Consider the following 26,500-nt stretch of genomic DNA (forward strand, 5'->3'; position numbering starts at 1 on the left):
CCAGCTCTGTCAGGAGGAATGGGCCAAATTCACCCAACTTATTGTGGGAAGCTTGTGGAAGGCTACCTGAAACGTTTGACCCAATTTAAACAATTTAAAGGCAATGTTACCAAATACTAATTGAGTGTATGTAAACTTCTGACCCACTGGGAATGTGACGAAAGAAATAAAAGCTGAAATAAATCATTCTCTTTACTATTATTCTGACATTACACATTCTTAAAATAAAGTGGTGATCCTAACTGACCTAAGACAGATAATTTTTACTTGAATTAAATGTCAGGAAATGTGAAAAACTGAGTTGAAATGTATTTGGCTAAGGTGTATGTTAACTTCCGACTTCAACTACACACACACGTCTTCATGTACTTCTTAAGGAGCGCTGGTCATTAGTTTTGACAGCATCAGTGACTAGTTTACATCCTCCCTGCTTTGAGCAGATGTATATTGTGGGAGAGTAAATCCTGGCTGACAGCAGGTGAAGAACGTGAGAATCAGTGGGCTGTGGATATCCACACCACCGTTCACCCATGTAGGCTATCTAAACCCATGACTCATAAGATGTGCATGCCACTAATATGGAATCAGGACTTACCGTGCAACACTTGGACTGGTAAACTGGCAGCCGATTCTCCTCACTCAAGATCCGCTCACAATAGACAAACCAAGGCATTGTTAGTGTGTGCGTGGAAGACAGCAGAGAGAGACAGACAAGAACACATTGAATGAGTAATCTTTTTTTTCCAATATCCTGTTTACCAGAGCCTGACAAACAAAAGGCAGTCATTCCTTTGCCATCCACAAATTCATTTGTAACAACAGTCAGTGAGGAATAAGGGACTTGTGAAACTGCCATGTTCGCCACAAGAGACAGGAATATGGAGAGTTTAAAGTTTAAAGGGAAAGAAGGATGAGTTTTTACTCACCAATGTAACACAATGTGGTCACAAAGACTTAGTAACTTAGTTGTCACGATCTGGTTGAGTTATGTTTTAGCGTTTTTACATATTTATTAAGTTATTTCCGGATATCTTCGGAAATACCCAGAATGCACCATTTCTCAACGTAATATGAGAACCGGTGCTACCAAGCTAGTTCCAGCTGGCTAGCATTAGCTATTAGCCATACTAACATGTAATTACATTCCAAACCAAGTGTTGACGCTGGTGAACTACTATGTACATGCACTTAGAAGAAACCATATAACCATATTAAAAGTGAATCTCCTCTTTTCCTGTGTGTTTGGTAGTCGAGCAAGTGAGTGTTGTAGTACTTTTTCGTCATTCGTAGCTAGTGCGGTAATACCCACAAGGATGGGGTTACGACTCAATTGTGGCCCAAAAACGAGAAGCTAGCTTTGAAGTGAGACCGGTTTGTCTGGTAAAAATTGTTTTTTTATAATCATAATAATAATAATAATAATAATGATAATGATAATAATAATGATAATAATAATAATGATATTAATAATGATAATAATAATAATGATAATAATAATGATAATAATAATGATAATAATAATGATAATAATAATAATGATAATAATAATGATAATAATAATGATAATAATAATGATAATAATAATAATGATATTAATAATGATAATAATAATAATGATAATAATAATGATAATAATAATGATAATAATAATGATAATAATAATAATGATAATAATAATGATAATAATAATGATAATAATAATGATAATAATAATAATGATAATAATAATGATAATAATAATGATAATAATAATAATTATAATCATAATAATAATAATAATGATAATAATAATGATAATAATAATAATGATAATAATAATGATAATAATAATGATAATAATAATAATGATAATAATAATGATAATAATAATAATGATAATAATAATAATAATAATAATGATAATGATAATAATGATAATAATAATAATGATAATAATAATGATAATAATAATGATAATAATAATAATTATAATCATAATAATAATGATAATAATGATAATAATAATAATGATAATAATAATGATAATAATGATAATAATAATAATGATAATAATAATGATAATAATAATGATAATAATAATAATTATAATCATAATAATAATAATAATAATAATAATAATGATAATAATAATGTTAATAATAATAATGATATTAATAATGATAATAATAATAATGATAATAATAATGATAATAATAATGATAATAATAATAATGATAATAATAATGATAATAATAATGATAATAATAATGATAATAATAATAATGATAATAATAATGATAATAATAATGATAATAATAATAATTATAATCATAATAATAATAATAATGATAATAATAATGATAATAATAATAATGATAATAATAATGATAATAATAATGATAATAATAATAATGATAATAATAATGATAATAATAATAATGATAATAATAATAATAGTAATAATGATAATAATGATAATAATAATAATGATAATAATAATGATAATAATAATGATAATAATAATAATTATAATCATAATAATAATAATGATAATGATAATAATGATAATGATAATAATAATAATAATAATAATAATAATAATAATAATAATGATAATAATAATAATAATAATGATAATAAATGATAATAATAATAATAATAATAATGATAATAATAATGATAATAATAATAATAATAATAATGATAATAATAATAATAATAATGATAATAATAATAATAATAATGATAATGATAATAATAATAATGATAATAATGATAATAATAATAATAATAATAGTGTAACTTTGCACTGAGACTTTTGATGCATATTATAATGTTACATGTGGTGATGTTTATGCAACCCACCTTTTAACATGTGAGGAGAATAACGTGTTTTCACCTCACATGTCAATTGCATATTCACATGTGTAATTTGCAGTTTGACAATGTGAAAACACAAGAGACACTATATGTGTCTACTATATGTGACTACATATGTTCACATGTATCCAATATAAAGTTCACATGTTAACACCACCTTTTCACATGTGAAAAGAATAACGTGTTTTCACCTCACATGTGAATTGAAGAAGGAATTTGCCAATTCAAGTGTGAAAAGCTTTAACCTGTGAAAATCTAATTAGCACCCTTTTAACATGACTGGCATACAGCCGAGTTATCCTCATTACATTTCCCTTTGCGTTATGTGAAATGCTTCTATAATTATGATAGAGCTACAGGAATCATGCAGAGCTCTGTTTCTTCCTCCTCTCCCTCAGCTCGCTCTCGCCCCCTTCTCTCTCTCTGAGGAAATGGAAACTTGAGTCTGTGTGGTTGGTTCGAGAGACCAAGCTTGGGCAGACTCCTGGGCGTCTGTGTGTGGCTGTGCTGCTTGGCAGGGCTGAGCCGAAACCCTCGTCTCTCCCTCCCTCTGGCTTTGTAAAGGAACCAGACCAGAGAAAAAGCCACAGCACTGAGAGAGACGCCATTAAATGAAATATAACTGGTTGCCGCAGGACTCAAGAGGCTATTGGAGCGAAACGTTATGCTGTAGCTTCTGCTGCTTACTAACAATGCTTAAAGCAGTAGCGGTACATGCCAAAAACAAGCCTTATTTTTCCTCTCTTTGACCCAGACGAGGGTTGCAAAACTACCGGTAATTTACTAAAGTTACCAGAATCTTCAGTCATTTTTTTGGGTAATTAACAGAAAATCGATGGCAATCTATCGTAACTTTTGGTAATTTATACTTGAATAACTTAAAACATGTTTTATTCATATATAGTATTCATGTTTTATTGTCCTTGAGTTTCTAGTGGATAGACCATATGGTTCAAGAGAAAATAGCCTAATTAATGAAATAAGCGTTTAAATCAACAATGGCCTTTGTTTTAATATATTAGCTCTGCAGCTCGTCACAACCGCCACCAGTCTTGAAAAAACATTTGACAACAAATAGATATTGAAATTAACTAAATAAATAAAACGTGTAAAACAAATATAAAGGACATTCATGATAAAACAGTGACATTAAAATACCAACGGTCTTCACTTATTCATTTATATTTATATCATTTATATTTAGGATAATGTTTTATAGATTTGTCATTCTATTTCTTTTAGTTTTAAAAAAAAGTTTAAAAAAAAATCTTATTTAACTATTTATTATATTTTACACGTGACAAGGCCAGAGATAATTACAGATACTTGTGATAATCTGAAGTACCCAAAAAGGGACACTAGATGGTTTTGTATTAGAGTACATAAAATCCTTGAAAGATACCAAAATACTGGCAATTCACTGGTAAACTCTGAAAGTTTTTAGAAATACAGTGCATTCGAAAAAGTATTCAGACCCTTTGCTATGAGACCTGAAATTGAGCACAAGTGCATCCTGATTCCATTGATCATCCTTGAGATGTTACTACAACTAGATTGGAGTCCACCTGTGGTAAATTCAATTGATTGGACGTGATTTGGAAAGACACACACCTGTCTATATAAGGTCCCACAGTTGACATGTCAGAGCAAAAACCAAGCCATGAGGTCGAAAGAAGGTCGAAATAATTGTCAGTAGAACTCCGAGACAGGATTGTGTCGAGGCACAGTTCTGGGGAAGGGTACCAAAACATTTCTGCAGCATTGCAGGTTCCCAAGAACCCAGCGGCGTCCATCCTTCTTAAATCATTCTTAAATGGAAGAAGTTTGGAACCATCAACAATCTTCCTAGAGCTGGCCTCCTGGCCAAACTGAGCAGTCGTTGGAGAGGGGCCTTGGTCAGGGAGGTGACCAAGAACCCGATAGTCACTCTGACAGAGATCCAGAAGTCCTCTGTGGAGATGGGAGAACCTTTCCAGAAGGACAACCATCTCTGCAGCACTCCACCAATAAGGCCTTTATGGTAGAGTGACCAGACAAAAGCCACTCCTCTTTAAAAAGCACATGACAGCCCGCTTGGCAGCTAAAGGACTCTCAGACCATGAGAAACAAGATTCTCTGGTCTGATGATTGGTCTCTTTGGCCTGAATGCCAAGCGTCACGTCTGGAGGAAACCTGGCGCCCTCCCTATGGTGAAGCATGGTGGTGGCACCATCCTGTTCTGGGGATGTTTCTCAGCGACAGGGACTGGGAGACTAGTCAGGATTGAGGGAAAGACGAACAGAGCGAAGTACAGAGATATCCTTGATGAAAACCTGCTTCAGAGCACTCAGGACCTCAGACTGGGGCGAAGGTTCACCTTCCAACAGGACAACGACCCTAACACACAGCAAAGACAACGCAGGAGTGGCTTCGGAACAAGTCTCTGAATGTTCTTGCGTGGCCCAGCTAGAGCCCCGGACTTGAACCCGATCGAACATCTCTGGAGAGTGCAGCAACGGACCCCATCCATCCTGACAGAGCTTGAGATGATCTGCAGAGAAGAATGGGAGAAACTCCCCAAATACAGGTGTGCCAAGCTTGTAGCGTCATACCCAAGAAGACTCGCTGCAAAATGTGATTCAACAAAGTACTGAGTAAAGGGTCTGAACACTTATGTAAATGTGCATTTCAAACATTTCTAAAACACAGTTTTTGGCTGTAAAGTAACAAAATGGGGGAAAAGTCATGGGGTCTAAATACTTTCCGTATGCCCTGTATATCCTCCCTTTGCGATGTTTAAAGGCCCAGTGCAGTCAAAAACAAGATTTGCCTGTGTTTTATATACACTGAGTGTACAAAACATAAAGAACACCTCTTTCCATGACAGACTGACCAGATGAATCAAGGTGATAACTATGATCCCTTGTTGATGTCATCTGTTAAATCCACTTCAATTAGTGTAGATGAAGGGGAGGAAGGGGAGGAGACAGGTTAAATAATTATTTTTAAGCCTTGGGACAATTGAGACATGGATTGTGTATGTGTGCCATTCAGAGGGTGAATGGGCAAGACAAAAGATTGAAGTGCCTTTGGCCCGGGTATGGTAGTAGGTGCCAGGCCCACCGGTTTGTGTCAAGAACTGCAATGCTGCTGGGTTTCCTGTGTGTATCAAGAATGTTCTACCAACCAAAGGACATCCAGACAACTTGACACAACTGCGGGAAGCATTGGAGTCAACATGGGCCAGTATCCCTGTGGAACGCTTTCGACACCTTGTAGAGTCCATGCCCTGACAAAACATTTCTACACCTTTTTCTCCCCAATTCCGTGGTATCTAATTGGTAGTTACAGTCTTGTCCCATCGCTACAACTCCCCTACGGACTCGGGAGAGGCAAAGGTCGAGAGCCATGCGTCCTCCGAAACACGACCCTGCCAAGCCGCATTGCTTCTTGACACACTGCTCGCTTAACTGTGCAGCTGGCGACCGGAAGTCAGCTTGCAGACCGCCCAGCTCGCCACAAGGAGTCGCTAGAGTGAGATGGGACCAGGATATTCCGGCCGGCCAAACCCTCCCCTAACCCGGACGACACCGTGCCAATTGCGCACCGCCTCATGGGTCTCCTGGGCACGGCCAGCTGTGACACAGCCTGGGATCGATCATAGTTCTGCAGTGACGCCTCAAGTGCCTTAGACTGCTGGGCCACTCGGGAGGCCCGAATAAAGACTGTTCTACAGGCAAAAAGGGGGATGTGCAACTAAATATTAGGAAGGTGTTCTTAATGTTTTGGACACTCAGTATATATTGTGAAAATGATGATGCCATTTTTGTGTAAGAGCTGTTTGAAAAGTCTGAAATTGCAGCCCGTTTTGGCGGGATGGAGTTTTGGCTAGCCTGGCAATATCACCAGGCGGTATAAGTTAACAGACCAATAAAAAAAAGAGTTTCAAACCTCCCTGCCAATAACAGATAGTTTTCAGGTTACATATCCCTCCCATTAGGCTCGTCCAATTAGGCCCCTCACTCGGACCACACCCAGAGAAATCGAACCAACTGGCATTTTCTACCTTCTAAAGCATCTCTCACTTGTTTCCTCATAGCTCTGGAATCTCAGACATCAAATATAAAGAATCAATTACTGAAGCCCCCCCCCAAAAAAAACGGTTTGACAAAAGGATGAAAACAAGTAGTGAGTACTGACCTTGAAGGCATATTTTCTGTTGATGTGGTCGTCGACAGACAGCATAGATATTCGAAAGCTAGGCAGGAGGATGCTGCCGAGAATACCCTCCTCTTTCTCATCTGGAGGAAACAAAAACAAACAGGAAACTAAACATGATATGCAGAACCTCGTTTCACCTCCTTCAAAAGTTTGTCATGTATGCGGCAGCTACTGCTGCTGTGAAACAGATCCCTCTTCCTGAACAGGAGGATTAGGTCATTAAGGATAGACCTCTTCCTGAACAGGAGGATTAAGTCATTAAGGATAGACCTCTTCTTGAACAGGAGGATTAGGTCATTAAGGAAAGACCTCTTCCTGAACAGGAGGATTAGGTCATTAAGGAAAGACCTCTTCCTGAAAAGGAGGATTAGGTCATTAAGGATAGACCTCTTCCTGAACAGGAGGATTAGGTCATTAAGGATAGACCTCTTCCTGAACAGGAGGATTAGGTCATTAAGGATAGACCTCTTCCTGAACAGGAGGATTAGGTCATTAATGATAGACCTCTTCCTGAACAGGAGGATTAGGTCATTAAGTATAGACCTCTTCCTGAACAGGAGGATTAGGTCATTAAGGATAGACCTCTTCCTGAACAGGAGGATTAGGTCATTAAGGATAGACCTCTTCCTGAACAGGAGGATTAGGTCATTAAGGATAGACCTCTTCCTGAACAGGAGGATTAGGTCATTAAGGATAGACCTCTTCCTGAACAGGAGGATTAGGTCATTAATGATAGACCTCTTCCTGAACAGGAGGATTAGGTCATTAAGGATAGACCTCTTCCTGAACAGGAGGATTAGGTCATTAAGGATAGACCTCTTCCTGAACAGGAGGATTAGGTCATTAAGGATAGACCTCTTCCTGAACAGGAGGATTAGGTCATTAAGGATAGACCTCTTCCTGAACAGGAGGATTAGGTCATTAAGGATAGACCTCTTCCTGAACAGGAGGATTAGGTCATTAAGGATAGACCTCTTCCTGAACAGGAGGATTAGGTCATTAAGGATAGACCTCTTCCTGAACAGGAGGATTAGGTCATTAAGGATAGACCTCTTCCTGAACAGGAGGATTAGGTCATTAAGGATAGACCTCTTCCTGAACAGGAGGATTAGGTCATTAAGGATAGACCTCTTCCTGAACAGGAGGATTAGGTCATTAAGGATAGACCTCTTCCTGAACAGGAGGATTAGGTCATTAAGGATAGACCTCTTCCTGAACAGGAGGATTAGGTCATTAAGGATAGACCTCTTCCTGAACAGGAGGATTAGGTCATTAAGGATAGACCTCTTCCTGAACAGGAGGATTAGGTCATTAAGGATAGACCTCTTCCTGAACAGGAGGATTAGGTCATTAAGGATAGACCTCTTCCTGAACAGGAGGATTAGGTCATTAAGGATAGACCTCTTCCTGAACAGGAGGATTAGGTCATTAAGGATAGACCTCTTCCTGAACAGGAGGATTAGGTCATTAAGGATAGACCTCTTCCTGAACAGGAGGATTAGGTCATTAAGGATAGACCTCTTCCTGAACAGGAGGATTAGGTCATTAAGGGTAGACCTTTTCCTGAACAGGAGGATTAGGTCATTAAGGGTAGACCTCTTCCTGAACAGGAGGATTAGGTCATTAAGGATAGACCTCTTCCTGAACAGGAGGATTAGGTCATTAAGGATAGACCTCTTCCTGAACAGGAGGATTAGGTCATTAAGGATAGACCTCTTCCTGAACAGGAGGATTAGGTCATTAAGGATAGACCTCTTCCTGAACAGGAGGATTAGGTCATTAAGGATAGACCTCTTCCTGAACAGGAGGATTAGGTCATTAAGGATAGACCTCTTCCTGAACAGGAGGATTAGGTCATTAAGGATAGACCTCTTCCTGAACAGGAGGATTAGGTCATTAAGGATAGACCTCTTCCTGAACAGGAGGATTAGGTCATTAAGGATAGACCTCTTCCTGAACAGGAGGATTAGGTCATTAAGGATAGACCTCTTCCTGAACAGGAGGATTAGGTCATTAAGGATAGACCTCTTCCTGAACAGGAGGATTAGGTCATTAAGGATAGACCTCTTCCTGAACAGGAGGATTAGGTCATTAAGGATAGACCTCTTCCTGAACAGGAGGATTAGGTCATTAAGGATAGACCTCTTCCTGAACAGGAGGATTAGGTCATTAAGGGTAGACCTTTTCCTGAACAGGAGGATTAGGTCATTAAGGGTAGACCTCTTCCTGAACAGGAGGATTAGGTCATTAAGGATAGACCTCTTCCTGAACAGGAGGATTAGGTCATTAAGGATAGACCTCTTCCTGAACAGGAGGATTAGGTCATTAAGGGTAGACCTCTTCCTGAACAGGAGGATTAGGTCATTAAGGATAGACCTCTTCCTGAACAGGAGGATTAGGTCATTAAGGATAGACCTCTTCCTGAACAGGAGGATTAGGTCATTAAGGATAGACCTCTTCCTGAACAGGAGGATTAGGTCATTAAGGATAGACCTCTTCCTGAACAGGAGGATTAGGTCATTAAGGATAGACCTTTTCCTGAACAGGAGGATTAGGTCATTAAGGATAGACCTCTTCCTGAACAGGAGGATTAGGTCATTAAGGATAGACCTCTTCCTGAACAGGAGGATTAGGTCATTAAGGATAGACCTCTTCCTGAACAGGAGGATTAGGTCATTAAGGATAGACCTCTTCCTGAACAGGAGGATTAGGTCATTAAGGATAGACCTCTTCCTGAACAGGAGGATTAGGTCATTAAGGATAGACCTCTTCCTGAACAGGAGGATTAGGTCATTAAGGATAGACCTCTTCCTGAACAGGAGGATTAGGTCATTAAGGATAGACCTCTTCCTGAACAGGAGGATTAGGTCATTAAGGATAGACCTCTTCCTGAACAGGAGGATTAGGTCATTAAGGATAGACCTCTTCCTGAACAGGAGGATTAGGTCATTAAGGATAGACCTCTTCCTGAACAGGAGGATTAGGTCATTAAGGATAGACCTCTTCCTGAACAGGAGGATTAGGTCATTAAGGATAGACCTCTTCCTGAACAGGAGGATTAGGTCATTAAGGATAGACCTCTTCCTGAACAGGAGGATTAGGTCATTAAGGATAGACCTCTTCCTGAACAGGAGGATTAGGTCATTAAGGATAGACCTTTTCCTGAACAGGAGGATTAGGTCATTAAGGGTAGACCTCTTCCTGAACAGGAGGATTAGGTCATTAAGGATAGACCTCTTCCTGAACAGGAGGATTAGGTCATTAAGGATAGACCTCTTCCTGAACAGGAGGATTAGGTCATTAAGGGTAGACCTCTTCCTGAACAGGAGGATTAGGTCATTAAGGATAGACCTCTTCCTGAACAGGAGGATTAGGTCATTAAGGATAGACCTCTTCCTGAACAGGAGGATTAGGTCATTAAGGATAGACCTCTTCCTGAACAGGAGGATTAGGTCATTAAGGATAGACCTCTTCCTGAACAGGAGGATTAGGTCATTAAGGATAGACCTTTTCCTGAACAGGAGGATTAGGTCATTAAGGATAGACCTCTTCCTGAACAGGAGGATTAGGTCATTAATGATAGACCTCTTCCTGAACAGGAGGATTAGGTCATTAAGGATAGACCTCTTCCTGAACAGGAGGATTAGGTCATTAAGGATAGACCTCTTCCTGAACAGGAGGATTAGGTCATTAAGGATAGACCTCTTCCTGAACAGGAGGATTAGGTCATTAAGGATAGACCTCTTCCTGAACAGGAGGATTAGGTCATTAAGGATAGACCTCTTCCTGAACAGGAGGATTAGGTCATTAAGGATAGACCTCTTCCTGAACAGGAGGATTAGGTCATTAAGGATAGACCTTTTCCTGAACAGGAGGATTAGGTCATTAAGGATAGACCTTTTCCTGAACAGGAGGATTAGGTCATTAAGGATAGACCTCTTCCTGAACAGGAGGATTAGGTCATTAATGATAGACCTCTTCCTGAACAGGAGGATTAGGTCATTAAGGATAGACCTCTTCCTGAACAGGAGGATTAGGTCATTAAGGATAGACCTCTTCCTGAACAGGAGGATTAGGTCATTAAGGATAGACCTCTTCCTGAACAGGAGGATTAGGTCATTAAGGTAAGGATAGATCTAGTTAAAACTATCTAGAATGTCTTTTGAGACTTTTCATAGCAAAATGAGAATTAGAGGGCTTACATGAGGTATTACAGGACTTCATGTTGAACCCCATTTTCCATCCCTTATCACAGAATCTACGCAACTCTAGCCTGGTCCCACATCTGTTTGTGTCGCCTTGTGTCCCAATGAACGGTTAGCTTTACAGCACAAACAGATGTGGGACCAGGCTAATAACAAACCTCTACAAAAACAAAACATCCTGAAACAACATGTACATAGCTGAGAGGAACATCAGGAGAAAGAGAGGGATGCTGTGATTGTCACCATATAAACAAGGCAGCAACAGTACTGGTGGCAGGGTAGCCTAGTGGTTGCAACCGAAAGGTTGCAAGTTCAAATCCCCGAGCTGACAAGGTACAAATATGTCATTCTGCCCCTGAACAGGCAATTAATCCACTGTTCCTAGGCCGTCATTGAAAATACTTTCACTTGTCTAGTTAAATAAAGGTATAAAAAAATTAAAATATAATAATTCTCTGGTCAGAAGAGAACAACAGGACCCAGTGACAGGGAGGAAGAGATTAGCATCTGTCCATTGATGAAACTCCAGCAGAGAAATAACTCTCACTAAGCCTTATTATGTTCAGCTGAGAGAGCATAGTGTGTGTGTGTGTGTTTTCTGTGAGGCATAAGCTACAGGAAGCCTAGATGCTAACACCCTCTACTACATCCAGCCCTACAGGGGCTGTTGCTCTAGTCTCCACACATTAATCATTGAACAACCAAATAAACAAACACAATGCAAACCAAGACAGTTATGCAAAAGAACAACAAGGTCAGGGGCTCCGCATTGCAACACAACCATGTTACAGGGTGCGTTACGGAAAGAGGTTTGAAAGAAAGAAAAAAAGAAAAAAAGAAAGAAAGATAGAAAGAAAGAAAAGAGAGAGAAAGAGAAAGAAAAAAGTGAAAGTTGAGAGAAAGTGGTGAGAGAAAGAGAGAAGGTTGAGACTTTCTTTGAGTAGTTTGTATGTAGATCGAGGCTGAGACGTGGAGATGTTGAGGTAGCTGAACTCTGTGTGGCCTCTAGTTGGTACAATACCATACAGAACAGGAAGAAGGAAGACAGCTGGCTGTCCTGCAGCTCCCACTGAGAGGCCTGGCTCCAGGATATATCTGTTTCCTCCAGCCTGTTCTGCTCTCCATCCTTCTCTCCCTCTCAGCCTCTTTCTCTCTCTCCATCCCTCCGCCTCCTCTCCAACCTTCCTCCCCCTCCGGGCTCTCCTCTGATTTATTCACCAACACTCGTAATTCACACATACCTACCTGGGTTAGGCGGAGCCACAGGAGATAAGGCACCAAAGTGCGGCAAATGAGATTTCAAACTGTAATGATCCAATAATATAGCCTTCTCTTTATAGTGGCTGGATACTGTTCATTAGATTATGGCTGAATCTAGGCTCAGAAAATCATTGATATGAAAGGAATACATATTCTTCTAAAACGAACAGGACTTTTTAAAAGTCCCACTGTGATATTAACAGCCTTCTCTATTAATATGCAATACGTATTAGACTAATCTAATGGAACACACTGGGGATTAAATCTCATCTGTCATGTGTTGTTACATTCCTATCTTGGCCACCAGTAGGTGCAGTGAGTGGCTCATCTAGGGCTAGGTTTTTATGTAGATACACACAGTATAGACCCGTGACTATAAACAGCCTTCAACTATTTACAATCCTTTTCCTACTTTAGTTTTTTTTTTTACATTAAAATGCATTTTAATTGTCATTTTCTGTCAACGATCTACACAAAATACTCGTCAGTGGAAAAAAAGATTTGAACATTGGTAAAAAATAAAACACTAATATATCTTGATCAAATAAGTATTCAACCCCCTGGTCAATAATGTTCCAATCCTCTTTGTCTTTCTGAGTAAGTCTCTAAGAGCTTTGGACACCTGGATTATACAATATTTGCACATTATTATTTTTTAAATTCTTCAAGCTCCGTCAAGTTAGTTGTTGATCATTGCTAGACAGACATTCTCAAGTCTTACCATAGATTTTCTAGCAGATTTAAGTGAAAACTGTAACTACGCCACTCAATGATGTCTTGGGAAGCAACTGCAGTGTATATTTGTCCTTGTGTTTCAGGTTATTGTCCTGCTGAAAGGTGAATTTGTCTCCCAGGGTCTGTTGGAAAGCAGACTGAACCAGGTTTTCCTCTAGGATTTTGCCTGTGCTTACCTTTATTCCGTTTCTGCTGATGACAAGCATACCCATAACATGATGCAGCCACCACCATGCTTGAAAATATGAAGAGTGCTAGCATATACCTATAGACTTCCAGTCATTGCGCTAACGCTTCTTAGCATTGGCTCACGGAACTACCTCTAACTTCCTTCATTCTGGACACAGACACATAAAACTGGTATCCAAGAGTTCCTTTGACCCTGGGGAAGTAGATAAAGGGCTTCAAAATCACAAAGTTTTCCTTTAAACTCTTAACTGTTTGAAAGTCAACATTGGCCTCATGGTGAAATCCCTGAGCAGTTTCCTTCCGGCAACTGAATTGGGAAGGATGCCTGTACCTTTGTAGTGACTGGGTGTATTGATACACCATTCCAAAGTGTAATTAATAACTTCACCATGCTCAAAGGAATATTCAATGTCTGCTTTTAAATTTTTTTTACCCATCCAATAGGTGCCCTTTTTGCGAGTCATTGGAAAACCTCCCTGGTGTTTCTGGTTGAATTCACTGCTGGACTGAGGGACCTTACATATAACTTCATGTGTTGGGTACAGAAATTAGGTAGTCATTCGAAAATCCGGTTAAACACTATCATTGCACACAGAGTGCATGTAACTTCTTATGTGACTTGTTAAGCAAATGTTTACTTATTTACGCTTGCCATAACAAAAAGATTGAATACTTACTGACTCAAGACATTTAAGCTTTTCATTTTTTATTAATTAGTACAAATTTAAAAAAAAACATAATTCCTATTTGACATTATGGGATATTGTGTGTAGGCCAAGCAACCAAAAAATAATAATCTAAATTTAATTAATTTTAAATTCAGGCTGTAACTCAACAAAATGTGTGAAAAACAGGCTGTGAATGCTTCCCGAAGGCACTGTAGTAGGTTTCCATGTCACCATATTCCTTTCATAGCGCCCTACTTTTGACCAGGGTCCATAGAGCATTATGTAGGGAATAGGCTGCCATTTGGGACACAATCATACTGTACGTCTGTTCAAAAGGCGTTGGGTGTGTTTGATGTCACGTTATCTGCACTACATCTTCAAACACCTCCATAACCCAAAGACATATTTCCAAGGTTATCGTTTGTGGACTACAGCTCTGCATTTAATACAATCATCCCGGAACTGCTGCAACACAAACTCTCTCAGTTGAACGTGTCCAGCTGTATCTGTCAAGATGGATCACTGACTTCCAGACAAACAGGACGCAACAAGTGAAGCTGGGAAAAACATATTTCGGACTCTTTATGCTACACCAGGGATCATCATACTAGATTCATGCTCTCACCTCTAGTCACTCTACACCAGGGATCATTATACTAGATTCATGCTCTCACCTCTAGTCACTCTACACCAGGGATCATCATATTAGATTCATGATCTCACCTCTAGTCACTCTACACCAGGGATCATCATATTAGATTCATGATCTCACCTCTAGTCACTCTACACCACGGATCATTATACTAGATTCATGATCTCACCTCTAGTCACTCTATACCAGGGATCATTATACTAGATTCATGCTCTCACCTCTAGTCACTCTACACCAGGGATCATCAACTAGATTCATGCTCTCACCTCTAGTCACTCTACACCACGGATCATTATACTAGATTCATGCTCTCACCTCTAGTCACTCTACACCAGGGATCATTATACTAGATTCATGCTCTCACCTCTAGTCACTCTACACCAGGGATCATTATACAAGATTCATGCTCTCACCTCTAGTCACTCTATACCAGGGATCATTATACTAGATTCATGCTCTCACCTCTAGTCACTCTACACCAGGGATCATTATACAAGATTCATGCTCTCACCTCTAGTCACTCTATACCAGGGATCATTATACTAGATTCATGCTCTCACCTCTAGTCACTCTACACCAGGGATCATTATACAAGATTCATGCTCTCACCTCTAGTCACTCTATACCAGGGATCATTATACTAGATTCATGCTCTCACCTCTAGTCACTCTATACCAGGGATCATTATACTAGATTCATGCTCTCACCTCTAGTCACTCTACACCACGGATCATTATACTAGATTCATGCTCTCACCTCTAGTCACTCTACACCAGGGATCATTATACAAGATTCATGCTCTCACCTCTAGTCACTCTACACCAGGGATCATTATACAAGATTCATGCTCTCACCTCTAGTCACTCTACACCACGGATCATTATACAAGATTCATGCTCTCACCTCTAGTCACTCTACACCAGGGATCATCAACTAGATTCATGCTCTCACCTCTAGTCACTCTACACCAGGGATCATTATACAAGATTCATGCTCTCACCTCTAGTCACTCTACACCAGGGATCATCAACTAGATTCATGCTCTCACCTCTAGTCACTCTACACCAGGGATCATTATACAAGATTCATGCTCTCACCTCTAGTCACTCTACACCAGGGATCATTATACAAGATTCATGCTCTCACCTCTAGTCACTCTACACCAGGGATCATTATACAAGATTCATGCTCTCACCACTAGTCACTCTACACCAGGGATCATTATACAAGATTCATGCTCTCACCTCTAGTCACTCTACACCAGGGATCATTATACAAGATTCATGCTCTCACCTCTAGTCACTCTACACCAGGGATCATTATACAAGATTCATGCTCTCACCTCTAGTCACTCTACACCAGGGATCAACTAGATTCATGCTCTCACCTCTAGTCACTCTACACCAGGGATCATTATACAAGATTCATGATCTCACCTCTAGTCGTGGAAAGAGCAGGCGTCCCTAATGTTTTTAATACTCAGTATATCTCTCTATTATACATGGGAACACAATGGGAACACATACAAAACAGTGGAGATGGTTGACTTCAGAAAACGGCCACACTACCCCTCGGAATCGGAATCATTCAACTTCCTGGGGGTTAGCACGGCTGAATCCTTCAACTTCCTGTGGGGTTAGCACGGCTGAATCCTTCAACTTCCTGTGGGGTTAGCACGGCTGAATCATTCAACTTCCTGTCTCTAATGGGAGGACAGCATCACAGCCTCTAGTGGGAGGACAGCATCACAGCCTCTAGTGGGAGGACAGCATCACAGCCTCTAATGGGAGGACAGCATCACATACTCTAGTGGGAGGACAGCATCACAGACTCTAGTGGGAGGACAGCATCACAGCCTCTACCGGGAGACAGCATCACAGCCTCTAGTGGAAGGACAGCATCACAGCCTCTAGTGGGAGGACAGTATCATAGCCTCTAGTGGGAGGAGAGCATCACATCCTCTAGTGGGAGGACAGTATCAAAGCCTCTAGTGAAGGACAGCATCACAGCCTCTAGTGGGAGGACAGCATCACAGCCTGTAGTGGGAGGGCAGCATCACAGCCTCTACCGGGAGGACAGCATCACAGCCTCTACCGGGAGGACAGCATCACAGCCTCTACCGGGAGGACAGCATCACAGCCTCTAGTGGGAGGACACCATCACAGCCTCTAGCGGGAGGACAGCATCACAGCCTCTAGTGAGAGGACACCATTACAGCGGTCACCAAGAAGACACACCAGCTGATGTACTACTTACAGCAGCTGAAAAAACTCTAAATCTTCCAGTCAATCCTGATCCGGTTTTACGCATCATTCGTTGAGTCCATCTTCACCTCCTCCATCACCGTCTAGTCTCTGGTCTCTGTCTGCGTGTGCCCGCTGCAAGTGCAGACAGCAACGCATTGACCGGTCTGCAGACAGGGTCAATCGGCTGTCACCTGCCCTTCATCGAGGTCCCGTCACGATTCCAGGGCAAGGAAGTGTGCAGGAAAGATCATCTCTTTCCCTGCTTCTCTGACAGTGTCCCAGTCCAGATTGGGGTGTTTTCTGTTCATAAACACAATGATTTAAAATGGGGCTTCCTCCTTCTCTCATAGTGTCCAGCCAACAGGGAACAGCAGCACAACGTGTGCTACTGACTGTCCATTTGATCTGCTATTGACTGAATTCTCTCTCACGCTCTAACAAATGGTCAGATCCATTAAATATTGACACAGCTGTTCAGAGAGTTTGAGAGTCTCTTTCCTCCCAAAAAGGCCACACTGGCTGTAAATTAATGATCCGGGTTAAGTAGCTACAGTACAGAAGGTCCTTTTCACACAACTAAGCCAAGCCGAGCCAAACCCAGCTGTACTGAGCTGGCCTGGTGACGCATCCACCATAGTCACTGGAGCTGTGCTGCAAAGGACAATGTAGAAAGAAAATATCAGAGCCAGTAGCATTCGAATGGGGACTGCACTGTAGTGCAGAATCAAGCATCGGTCTGCTGTTGGCTCTAGAGTCTAGCTGTAACTGTGGCCCTGAAGCCCATCCAGACAGATAGCTGCTCTCTTTGTGTGGACATACATCATTATGCTGAGCACTGAGATGACACGTCTGTGTTATTCCTGATGTCCGTCTGCCCTCCCTCCGCTTTCCTTTTCAGTCCCTGACAGACAAAACCCTGGGTGGCGAGCAGTGGAAAATGCTGTGGCCAGACAGACATGGGGGTGCGGGGGCGGAGGGTGTTTACACGTCGGCATAGTGGAGGACCGGCATAGAGGTTATGAACTCTGTGCCCCCATCGAAGCGCTTGACTGACTTCTGCCACTGTCGAGTGTGTGTCTGTGTGTGCACGCATGTGTTACAAAGCTATGCTATAAACACAGAGACATGGCTAAATGGCAGCATCACAACACCAGGAAGCAATGTGAAGGTCACACCACAGGTGGCCGTAGACATGCCTGTTAATAGATTCAAGACACCATGAACAAAATGCCTCTTCTTGTACCACAAATTCACAGATTCCCAACATGGGAAAAACACACCATAGCTCTGAGTTCTATCTTATTCCATTCTTCAGGGAATCAAGGTCGTACGGACTGGGCCTAAAAATCATGTCTCTATTTTTTCAAACTTATGGGTCATTCACGATATACGTACTGCTCATTTTTTGTTTTTTTCCCCCCTCTATATAAGCTCTGTTGTACAATTAAAGGTCAAATACACTGCATATATTATAATACATTCAGGACGTGTGAAGTTATACCCAGGCTAAATATAAACCTTCCACAACCATCAGACCCACGAATAATTGTATTATTTTATCAAAATAGTTGAACCTGCTTTTACCAATATATATATATATTTTTTTTTTCACCTTTATTTAACCAGGTAGGCTAGTTGAGAACACCTTTATTTAACCAGGTAGGCTAGTTGAGAACACCTTTATTTAACCAAGTAGGCTAGTTGAGAACACCTTTATTTAACCAGGTAGGCTAGTTGAGAACACCTTTATTTAACCAGGTAGGCCAGTTGAGAACACCTTTATTTAACCAGGTAGGCCAGTTGAGAACACCTTTATTTAACCAGGTAGGCCAGTTGAGAACACCTTTATTTAACCAGGTAGGCCAGTTGAGAACACCTTTATTTAACCAGGTAGGCCAGTTGAGAACAAGTTCTCATTTACAACTGTGACCTGGCCAAGATAAAGCAAAGCAGTTTGACACAAACAACAACACAGATGGAATAAACAAGAGTACAGTCAACATTACAGTAGAAAAAAAGAAAACAAAAAGTCTATATACAGTGAGTGCAAATGAGGTAAGATAAGGAAATAAATAGGCCATGGTGGCGAAGTAATTACAATATAGCAATTAAACACTGGAATGGTAGATGGGCAGAAGATGAATGTGCAGGTAGAGATACTGTGGTGCAAAGGAGCAAGATAAATAAATAAATACAGTATGGGGATGAGGTAGGTAGATAGATGGGCTGTTTATAGATGAGCTATATACAGGTGCAGTAATCTGTGAGCTGCTCTGACAGCTGGTGCTTAAAGCTAGTGAGGGAGATATGAGTCTCCAGCTTCAGAGATTTTTGCAGTTCGTTCCAGTCATTGGCAGCAGAGAACTGGAAGGAAAGGCGACCAAAGGAGGAATTGGCTTTGGGGGTGCCCAGTGAGATATACCTGCTGGAGCGCGTGCTACGAGTGGGTGCTGCTATGGTGACCAGTGAGCTGATATAAGGCGGGGCTTTACCTAGCAGCAGAGACATGTAGATAACTTGTAGCCAGTGGGTTTGGCGACGAGTATGAAGCGAGGGCCAACCAACGAGAGCGTACAGGTCGCAATGGTGGGTAATGTATGGGGCTTTGGTGACAAAACGGATGGCACTGTGATAGACTGCATCCAATTTGTTGAGGAGAGTGTTGGAGACTATTTTATAGATGACATCACCGAAGTCGAGGATCGGTAGGATAGTCAGTTTTACAAGGGTATGTTTGGCAGCACGTGTGAAGGATGCTTTGTTGCGAAATAGGAAGCCGATTCTAGATTTAATTTTGTATTGGAGATGCTTAATGTGAGTCTGGAAGGAGAGTTTACAGTCTAACCAGACACCTAGGTATTTGTAGTTGTCCACATGTCAGAACCGTTCAGAGTAGTGATGCTGGACGGGCGAGCAGGTGTGGGCAGTGATCGGTTGAATAGCATGCATTTAGTTTTACTTGCATTTAAGAGCAGTTGGAGGCCACGGAAGGAGAGTTGTATGGCAGAGAGTTGTATGGCAGAGAGTTGTATGGCAGAGAGTTGTATGGCAGAGAGTTGTATGGCAGAGAGTTGTATGGCAGAGAGTTGTATGGCAGAGAGTTGTACGGCATGAAAATTCCCTTTTTGTTACACATTTAACCAGAACCCTACATAATGCACTTTCACTAATGACCAACGTCTTGCAGGCAGACATTATAGAAAATGAACACAGGTCTTAAACAATCCGTCTCCAGCTGTTAGTCTGTCCACTTTGTTCACATGTTGAAATCAAGTGGCCTACCTTGTTGCAAATTCCTTATGTAATTGTGTTTATTGCTTATTGGACATTTATAAAACACATACAATGGAGGATAACCGTCTGTGGCTAAAATGCTACTGGTGGTACGTGGACCCACAATGCTGCACACAACAAACTGAGCATTCATTTTTCTGAATAAATGTTCATTGATACTCCTGTTTTAGTTGTGTCTGTTCTGCACACAGTTTGAGGAGTTCAGACATAAAACAGGTGTCATTATTCAGGCGATCTTCTCCTCTATTACAGTATAATAATGTCTCCATGTGTTGTGTTTCGGGTGTCCATATGACCCATTCTATTGGACCAAACCACAAATGCAAATAGTGAGTCTAAATCGCCTGTCAGAAATGGAGAATTGATATGTTAACTTTGTTGGCATGAGTGGCAGGGGGAGTGGCTTGGTGTGTCTGTAGGAAACAGAGAGGAAGAGACAAAAGCGAGAGGTTTCACTCACCAACATGTGTTTCTAATGGGGGTTTATTTTGGACCTAAGCTTGTCGCCTGCCTTCCCGCCTTTGGGACAACAACTCCCATTGTTAGGGTGGAGACATGAGCATCTTGTCATTATATACACATCTCTGGTGTAAACGGGAAGGTGCACACAGCACAGAAGGAGTGAAGGAAATGAGACCAAAATGACAACAAGAGGACATAAAAACGCTCATAAATATATATATATATATATATAAAATACATTTGTTATACTTCCAATACAGGCATTTGGAATATCACGCAAAAACATACAAAAACATATCTGTTTGGTGTTCAGGTACACGGACATCACTCACCTCTGTAGTAGTACAGACACATATCAGACAGCACAAACCACCTCTTCTTCCATAGCTTCATCCCCGTGCTGTCCTGAAACAACAACAGAAACAGACAGTCACAAACTACGTCTTTATGAGGACATAAACCCCCCCCCCCCCCCCAAAAAAAAATATTTAGGGCCCCCAAAATATTTCACAATTTTGTTGTAACCCTGAACTAGCTCTTCTTTCAACAAGTAGTCAAAAGCTTGATGAAATAGTTGAATATATGGAATGGCTGTGGATCCCCATGGAGAGGTTTGAGAAACTACCACACTTTCTGTAGACACTAACTTTACTGATGCAGGTTAGCAACCAATATCAAAAGACAAACGTCTTCAATGTTGAGATTTTCTGATTTTTTTTCTCGTTCTAAAGACTAGAAACTAGGATCACCAGACAGTAATCTGCTGTTCGTATGATTTAGTTCATGGTACAAGATGAAGAAGACAAATAAAGACTGTTGTACACTCCAGACGTGATTACAAGGAAAACATCCTTCCCTTAAGACAGGGAGCATTGTGTTGTATTGTTCTGTATTGTTCACAGACACACCAGTGGAGGCTGCTGAGGGGACGACAGCTCATCATAATGGCTGGAACGGAGCAAATGGAATGGCAACATGGAAACCATGTGTCTGACGTATTTGATACCATTCCACATATTCTGCTCCAGCCATTACCACGAGCCTGTCATACCCAATTAAGATGTCGCCAACCTCGGGTCATACACAAACACAGTTATGAACAATAAATTGTGACTGAGTGGGTATGGGAGGGAAGGGGGAGGTAAGGGAGGGGAACGGGGTGAGGGAGAGGATGAGGGAGGGGAACGGGATGAGGGAGAGGAAGAGGGAGGTGAGGAAGTGGAATGGGATGAGGGAAGGGAAGAGGGAGGTGAGGGAGGGGAACGGGGTGAGGGAGAGGAAGGGGAACGGGGTGGGGGAAGGGGGAGGTAAGGGAGGGGAACGGGGTGAGGGAGAGGAAGAGGGAGGTAACTGGCTGAGGGAGGGGAACGGGGTGATGGAGAGGAACAGGGAGGTGAGGGGGGGCAGGGGGAAGGAGAGGGAGGTGAGGGAGGGGAACAGGGTGAGGGAGACGGAGGTGAGGGAGGGGAACGGGCTGCCGAAGCAGCAGCTACTCTTCCTGGGGTCCACAAAACACACACAACATGACAAGCAAATAAACACTGATTTAAAATGTAAATACATACAAACAATACAACAACAAAAAAATAGTACAAACAATACAACAACAAATAATGTGTCAGTGTTACTGTGGCTGTGTGGCAGTGTGGCTGTGTGTCTGTGTGTCAGTGTTAGTGTGTCTGTGTGTCAGTGTTACTGTGGCTGTGTGTCAGTGTTAGTGTGTCTGTGTGTCAGTGTGGCTGTGTGTCTGTGTGTCAGTGTTAGTGTGTCTGTGTGTCAGTGTTACTGTGGCTGTGTGTCAGTGTTAGTGTGTCTGTGTGTCAGTGTTAGTGTGTCTGTGTGTCAGTGTGTCAGTGTGTCTGTGTGTCTGTGTGTCAGTGTTACTGTGTCTGTGTGTCAGTGTTAGTGTGGCTGTGTGTCAGTGTTACTGTGGCTGTGTGTCAGTGTTAGTGTGTCTGTGTGTCAGTGTTAGTGTGTCTGTGTGTCAGTGTTACTGTGGCTGTGTGTCAGTGTTACTGTGGCTGTGTGTCAGTGTGGCTGTGTGTCTGTGTGTCAGTGTTAGTGTGTCTGTGTGTCAGTGTTACTGTGGCTGTGTGTCAGTGTTAGTGTGTCTGTGTGTCAGTGTTAGTGTGTCTGTGTGTCAGTGTTAGTGTGTCTGTGTGTCTGTGTGTCAGTGTTACTGTGTCTGTGTGTCAGTGTTAGTGTGGCTGTGTGTCAGTGTTACTGTGGCTGTGTGTCAGTGTTAGTGTGTCTGTGTGTCAGTGTTACTGTGGCTGTGTGTCAGTGTTAGTGTTTCTGTGTGTCAGTGTTAGTGTGTCTGTGTGTCAGTGTTACTGTGGCTGTGTGTCAGTGTTAGTGTGTCTGTGTGTCAGTGTTAGTGTGTCTGTGTGTCAGTGTTAGTGTGTCTGTGTGTCAGTGTTACTGTGGCTGTGTGTCAGTGTTAGTGTGTCTGTGTGTCAGTGTTACTGTGGCTGTGTGTCAGTGTTAGTGTGTCTGTGTGTCAGTGTTAGTGTGTCTGTGTGTCAGTGTTACTGTGGCTGTGTGTCAGTGTTACTGTGGCTGTGTGTCAGTGTTAGTGTGTCTGTGTGCATGTCACCTCACAGTCCCTCCTTTCCATGAAATGTTTAAATGATTTATTTTTGGTACTTTTCCTCTTCGCTTGAGTTATTGGAGATTTGAAAGGGAGTTCCACGTCATCGTGGCTCTGTGTAATGCTGTGCGCTGCTGTGAATTTGTTTTGGACTTGGGGACTGTGAAGAGACCCCTGGTGACATGTCTTGTGGTGTATGTCTGAAGAGACCCCTGGTGGCATGTCTATGTATGGTTGTCTGAGCTGAAAGTTATTTGATTGTGTAGACAATCTGGAAATGTCATTACAGTAACACTTCTCTTAAAACCTAGGAGTGAAGGAGAGGACAACGACTGCCTCGGTTCTGTTCTCTCTATTGGAAAACTGACTGATATTCTCCTTCTTTAAACTCTAAATTCCTTAGTGTAGGATTCCAGAACTAGAATCTAGGACTACATTCTGGAACCAGCACGGACCCAGAATGATTTTAACTCATGATAGTTCTTAAAGCCATTTAGCTTAAGAGGAAAGTCCTCAGCCACAAAAAAAAGTTTCTCTCTCTCTCTCTCTCTCTCTCTCTCTCTCTCTCTCTACACTTGCCTCTGGGGTGTGGTTGGTTGGGTCTGGTGACATTACACTACAAAAACATATCACACATATGCTCCCAGTACATTTGAATGTATACAGTCCTGGCGGTATATGTATTTGAACATGACAGTATTGAGGTATATTTGTTCCGGGAAAACAATCAACCCAGCTCCCCTGCGATTCCATTCCTTCCCAGAAATGTCTTGCTTTGAATATGTTCATGGATGAGGTACCATTCTATTCTCAAACCGTCATGTTTGTCAGACAGATCGCACACTGCTAGTAAGACAGCATGGGCTGAGGCATCCCAAATGACACACTATTCCCTATATAGTGCACTACTTTTGGTACTGCGTCAATGTGCGGGTTAGTCAAGGTAATTGAGGTTATATGTACAGTGCCTTCGGGAAGTATTCAGGCCCCTTGACTTTTTCTCCACTTTGTTAGGTGACAGCCTTATTTTAAAATGTATTCAATTATTTGTTTCCCCCGCTCATCAATCTGCACACAATACCAATGAAGAAGCAAAAACTGGATTTCAGACATTTTGGCTAATTTATAAAAAATAAAAAATTAAAAAATATCACATTTACTCAGTACTTTGCTGAAGCACCTTTGGCAGCGATTACAGCCTTGAGTCTTCTTGGGTGTGACGCTACAAGCTTGGTAGATTTAAGGAGTTTCTCCCATTTCTTCTCTGCAGATCCTCTCTCAAGCTCTGTCAGGTTGGATGGGGAGTTTCTCCCGTTCTTCTCTGCAGATCCTCTCAAGCTCTGTCAGGTTGGATGGGGAGTTTCTCCCGTTCTTCTCTGCAGATCCTCTCTCAAGCTCTGTCAGGTTGGATGGGGAGCGTTGCTACACTACTGCTAGACTATTTTCAGGTCTCTCTAGAGATGTTCGATCAGGCTGGATTTTGATTTGATTTTTTGGGTTCAAGCCACTCCTGCAGTCTCTTGGCTGTGTGCTTAGGGTCGCTGCCCTGTTGGAAGGTGAACCTTCGCCCCCCCCCCCCCCCAGTCTGAGGCTCTGACAACACTGGAGCAAGTTTTCATCAAGGATCTCTCTGTACTTTGCTCCGTTCAACATTGCCTAGATCCTGTCTCTCAGTTCCTGCCGCTGAAAAACATCCCCACAGCATGAGTTTGATGTTCTTCTGTTTTATTTTACCTTTGTTTAACGAGGCAAGTCAGTTAAGGGGAAATTCTTATTTACAATGACGGCCTACCAAAAGGCAAAAGGCCTCCTGCGGGGACGGGGGCCTGGGAATATATATATACATTTAAATACAATATAAATATAGGACAAAACACACATCACAACAAGAGAGACAACACTACATAATGAGAGACCTAAGACAACAACATAGCAAGGCAGCAACACATGACAACACAGCATGGTAGCAACACAACATGACAACACAGCATGGTAGCATCACAACATGACAACACAGCATGGTAGCAACACAACATGACAACACAGCATGGTAGCATCACAACATGACAACACAGCATGGTAGTATCACAACATGACAACACAGCATGGTAGCATCACAACATGACAACACAGCATGGTAGCATCACAACATGACAACACAGCATGGTAGCATCACAACATGACAACACAGCATGGTATCATCACAACATGACAACACAGCATGGTAGCATCACAACATGACAACACAGCATGGTAGCATCACAACATGACAACACAGCATGGTAGCATCACAACATGACAACACAGCATGGTAGCAACACAACATGGCAACAACATGGTAGCAACAAAACATGGTAGCAGCAGAAAACATGGTACAAACATTATTGGGCAGAGACAACAGCACAAAGGGCCAGAAGGTAGAGAGAACAATACATCACACAAAGCAGCCACAACTGTCAGTAAGTGTCCATGATTGAGTCTGAATGAAGAGATGGAGATAAAACTGTCCAGTTTGAGTGTTTGTTGCAGCTCGTTCCAGTTGCTAGCTGCAGCGAACTGAAAAGAGGAGCGACCCAGAGATGTGTGTGCTTTGGGGACCTTTAACAGAATGTGACTGGCAGAACGGGTTTTGTATGTGGAGGATTATGGCTGAAGTACATATCTCAGATAGGGGGGAAGTGAGGCCTAAGAGGGTTTTATAAATAAGCATCAACCAGTGGGTCTTGCGACGGGTATACAGAGATGACCAGTTTACAGAGGAGTAGAGTGCAGTGATGTGTCCTGTAAGGAGCATTGGTGGCAAATCTGATGGCCGAATGGTAAAGAACATCTAGCCGCTCGAGAGCACCCTTACCTGCCGACCTATAAATAACATCTCTGTAATCTAGCATGGGTAGGATGGTCATCTGAATCAGGGTTAGTTTGGCAGCTGGGGTGAAAGAGGAGCGATTACGATAGAGGAAACCAAGTCTAGATTTAACTTTAGCCTGCAGCTTTGATATGTGCTGAGAGAAGGACAGTGTTCCGTCTAGCCATACTCCCAAGTACTTGTATGAGGTGACTACATCAAGCTCTAAACCCTCAGAGGTAGTAATAACACCGGTGGGAAGAGGGGCATTCTTCTTACCAAACCACATGAC

At 41.6% G+C, this 26,500-nt stretch overlaps 1 protein-coding gene across 9 annotated transcripts in view; it reads right to left on the minus strand.

Annotated features, from left to right (window-relative positions):
• The window catches only part of LOC110500541 (pleckstrin homology domain-containing family A member 5), a 250,977-nt gene that overhangs the window by 75,488 nt on the left and 148,989 nt on the right, over window positions 1-26,500 (minus strand). For all 9 annotated transcript variants that reach the window (XM_036960116.2, XM_090213271.1, XM_090213269.1 and 6 more), the window contains 2 exons: window positions 21,103-21,175; window positions 7,039-7,139 (listed from right to left, as the gene is read on the minus strand). In XM_036960116.2, coding sequence (XP_036816011.2) covers window positions 7,039-7,139; window positions 21,103-21,175 — 174 coding nt within the window. The remainder of the gene's footprint in view (window positions 1-7,038; window positions 7,140-21,102; window positions 21,176-26,500) is intronic.

This window comes from Oncorhynchus mykiss, chromosome 2 (assembly GCF_057628025.1).
Source record: "Oncorhynchus mykiss isolate SJ-2025 chromosome 2, ASM5762802v1, whole genome shotgun sequence".
NCBI classification, from domain to species: Eukaryota; Metazoa; Chordata; class Actinopteri; order Salmoniformes; family Salmonidae; genus Oncorhynchus; species Oncorhynchus mykiss.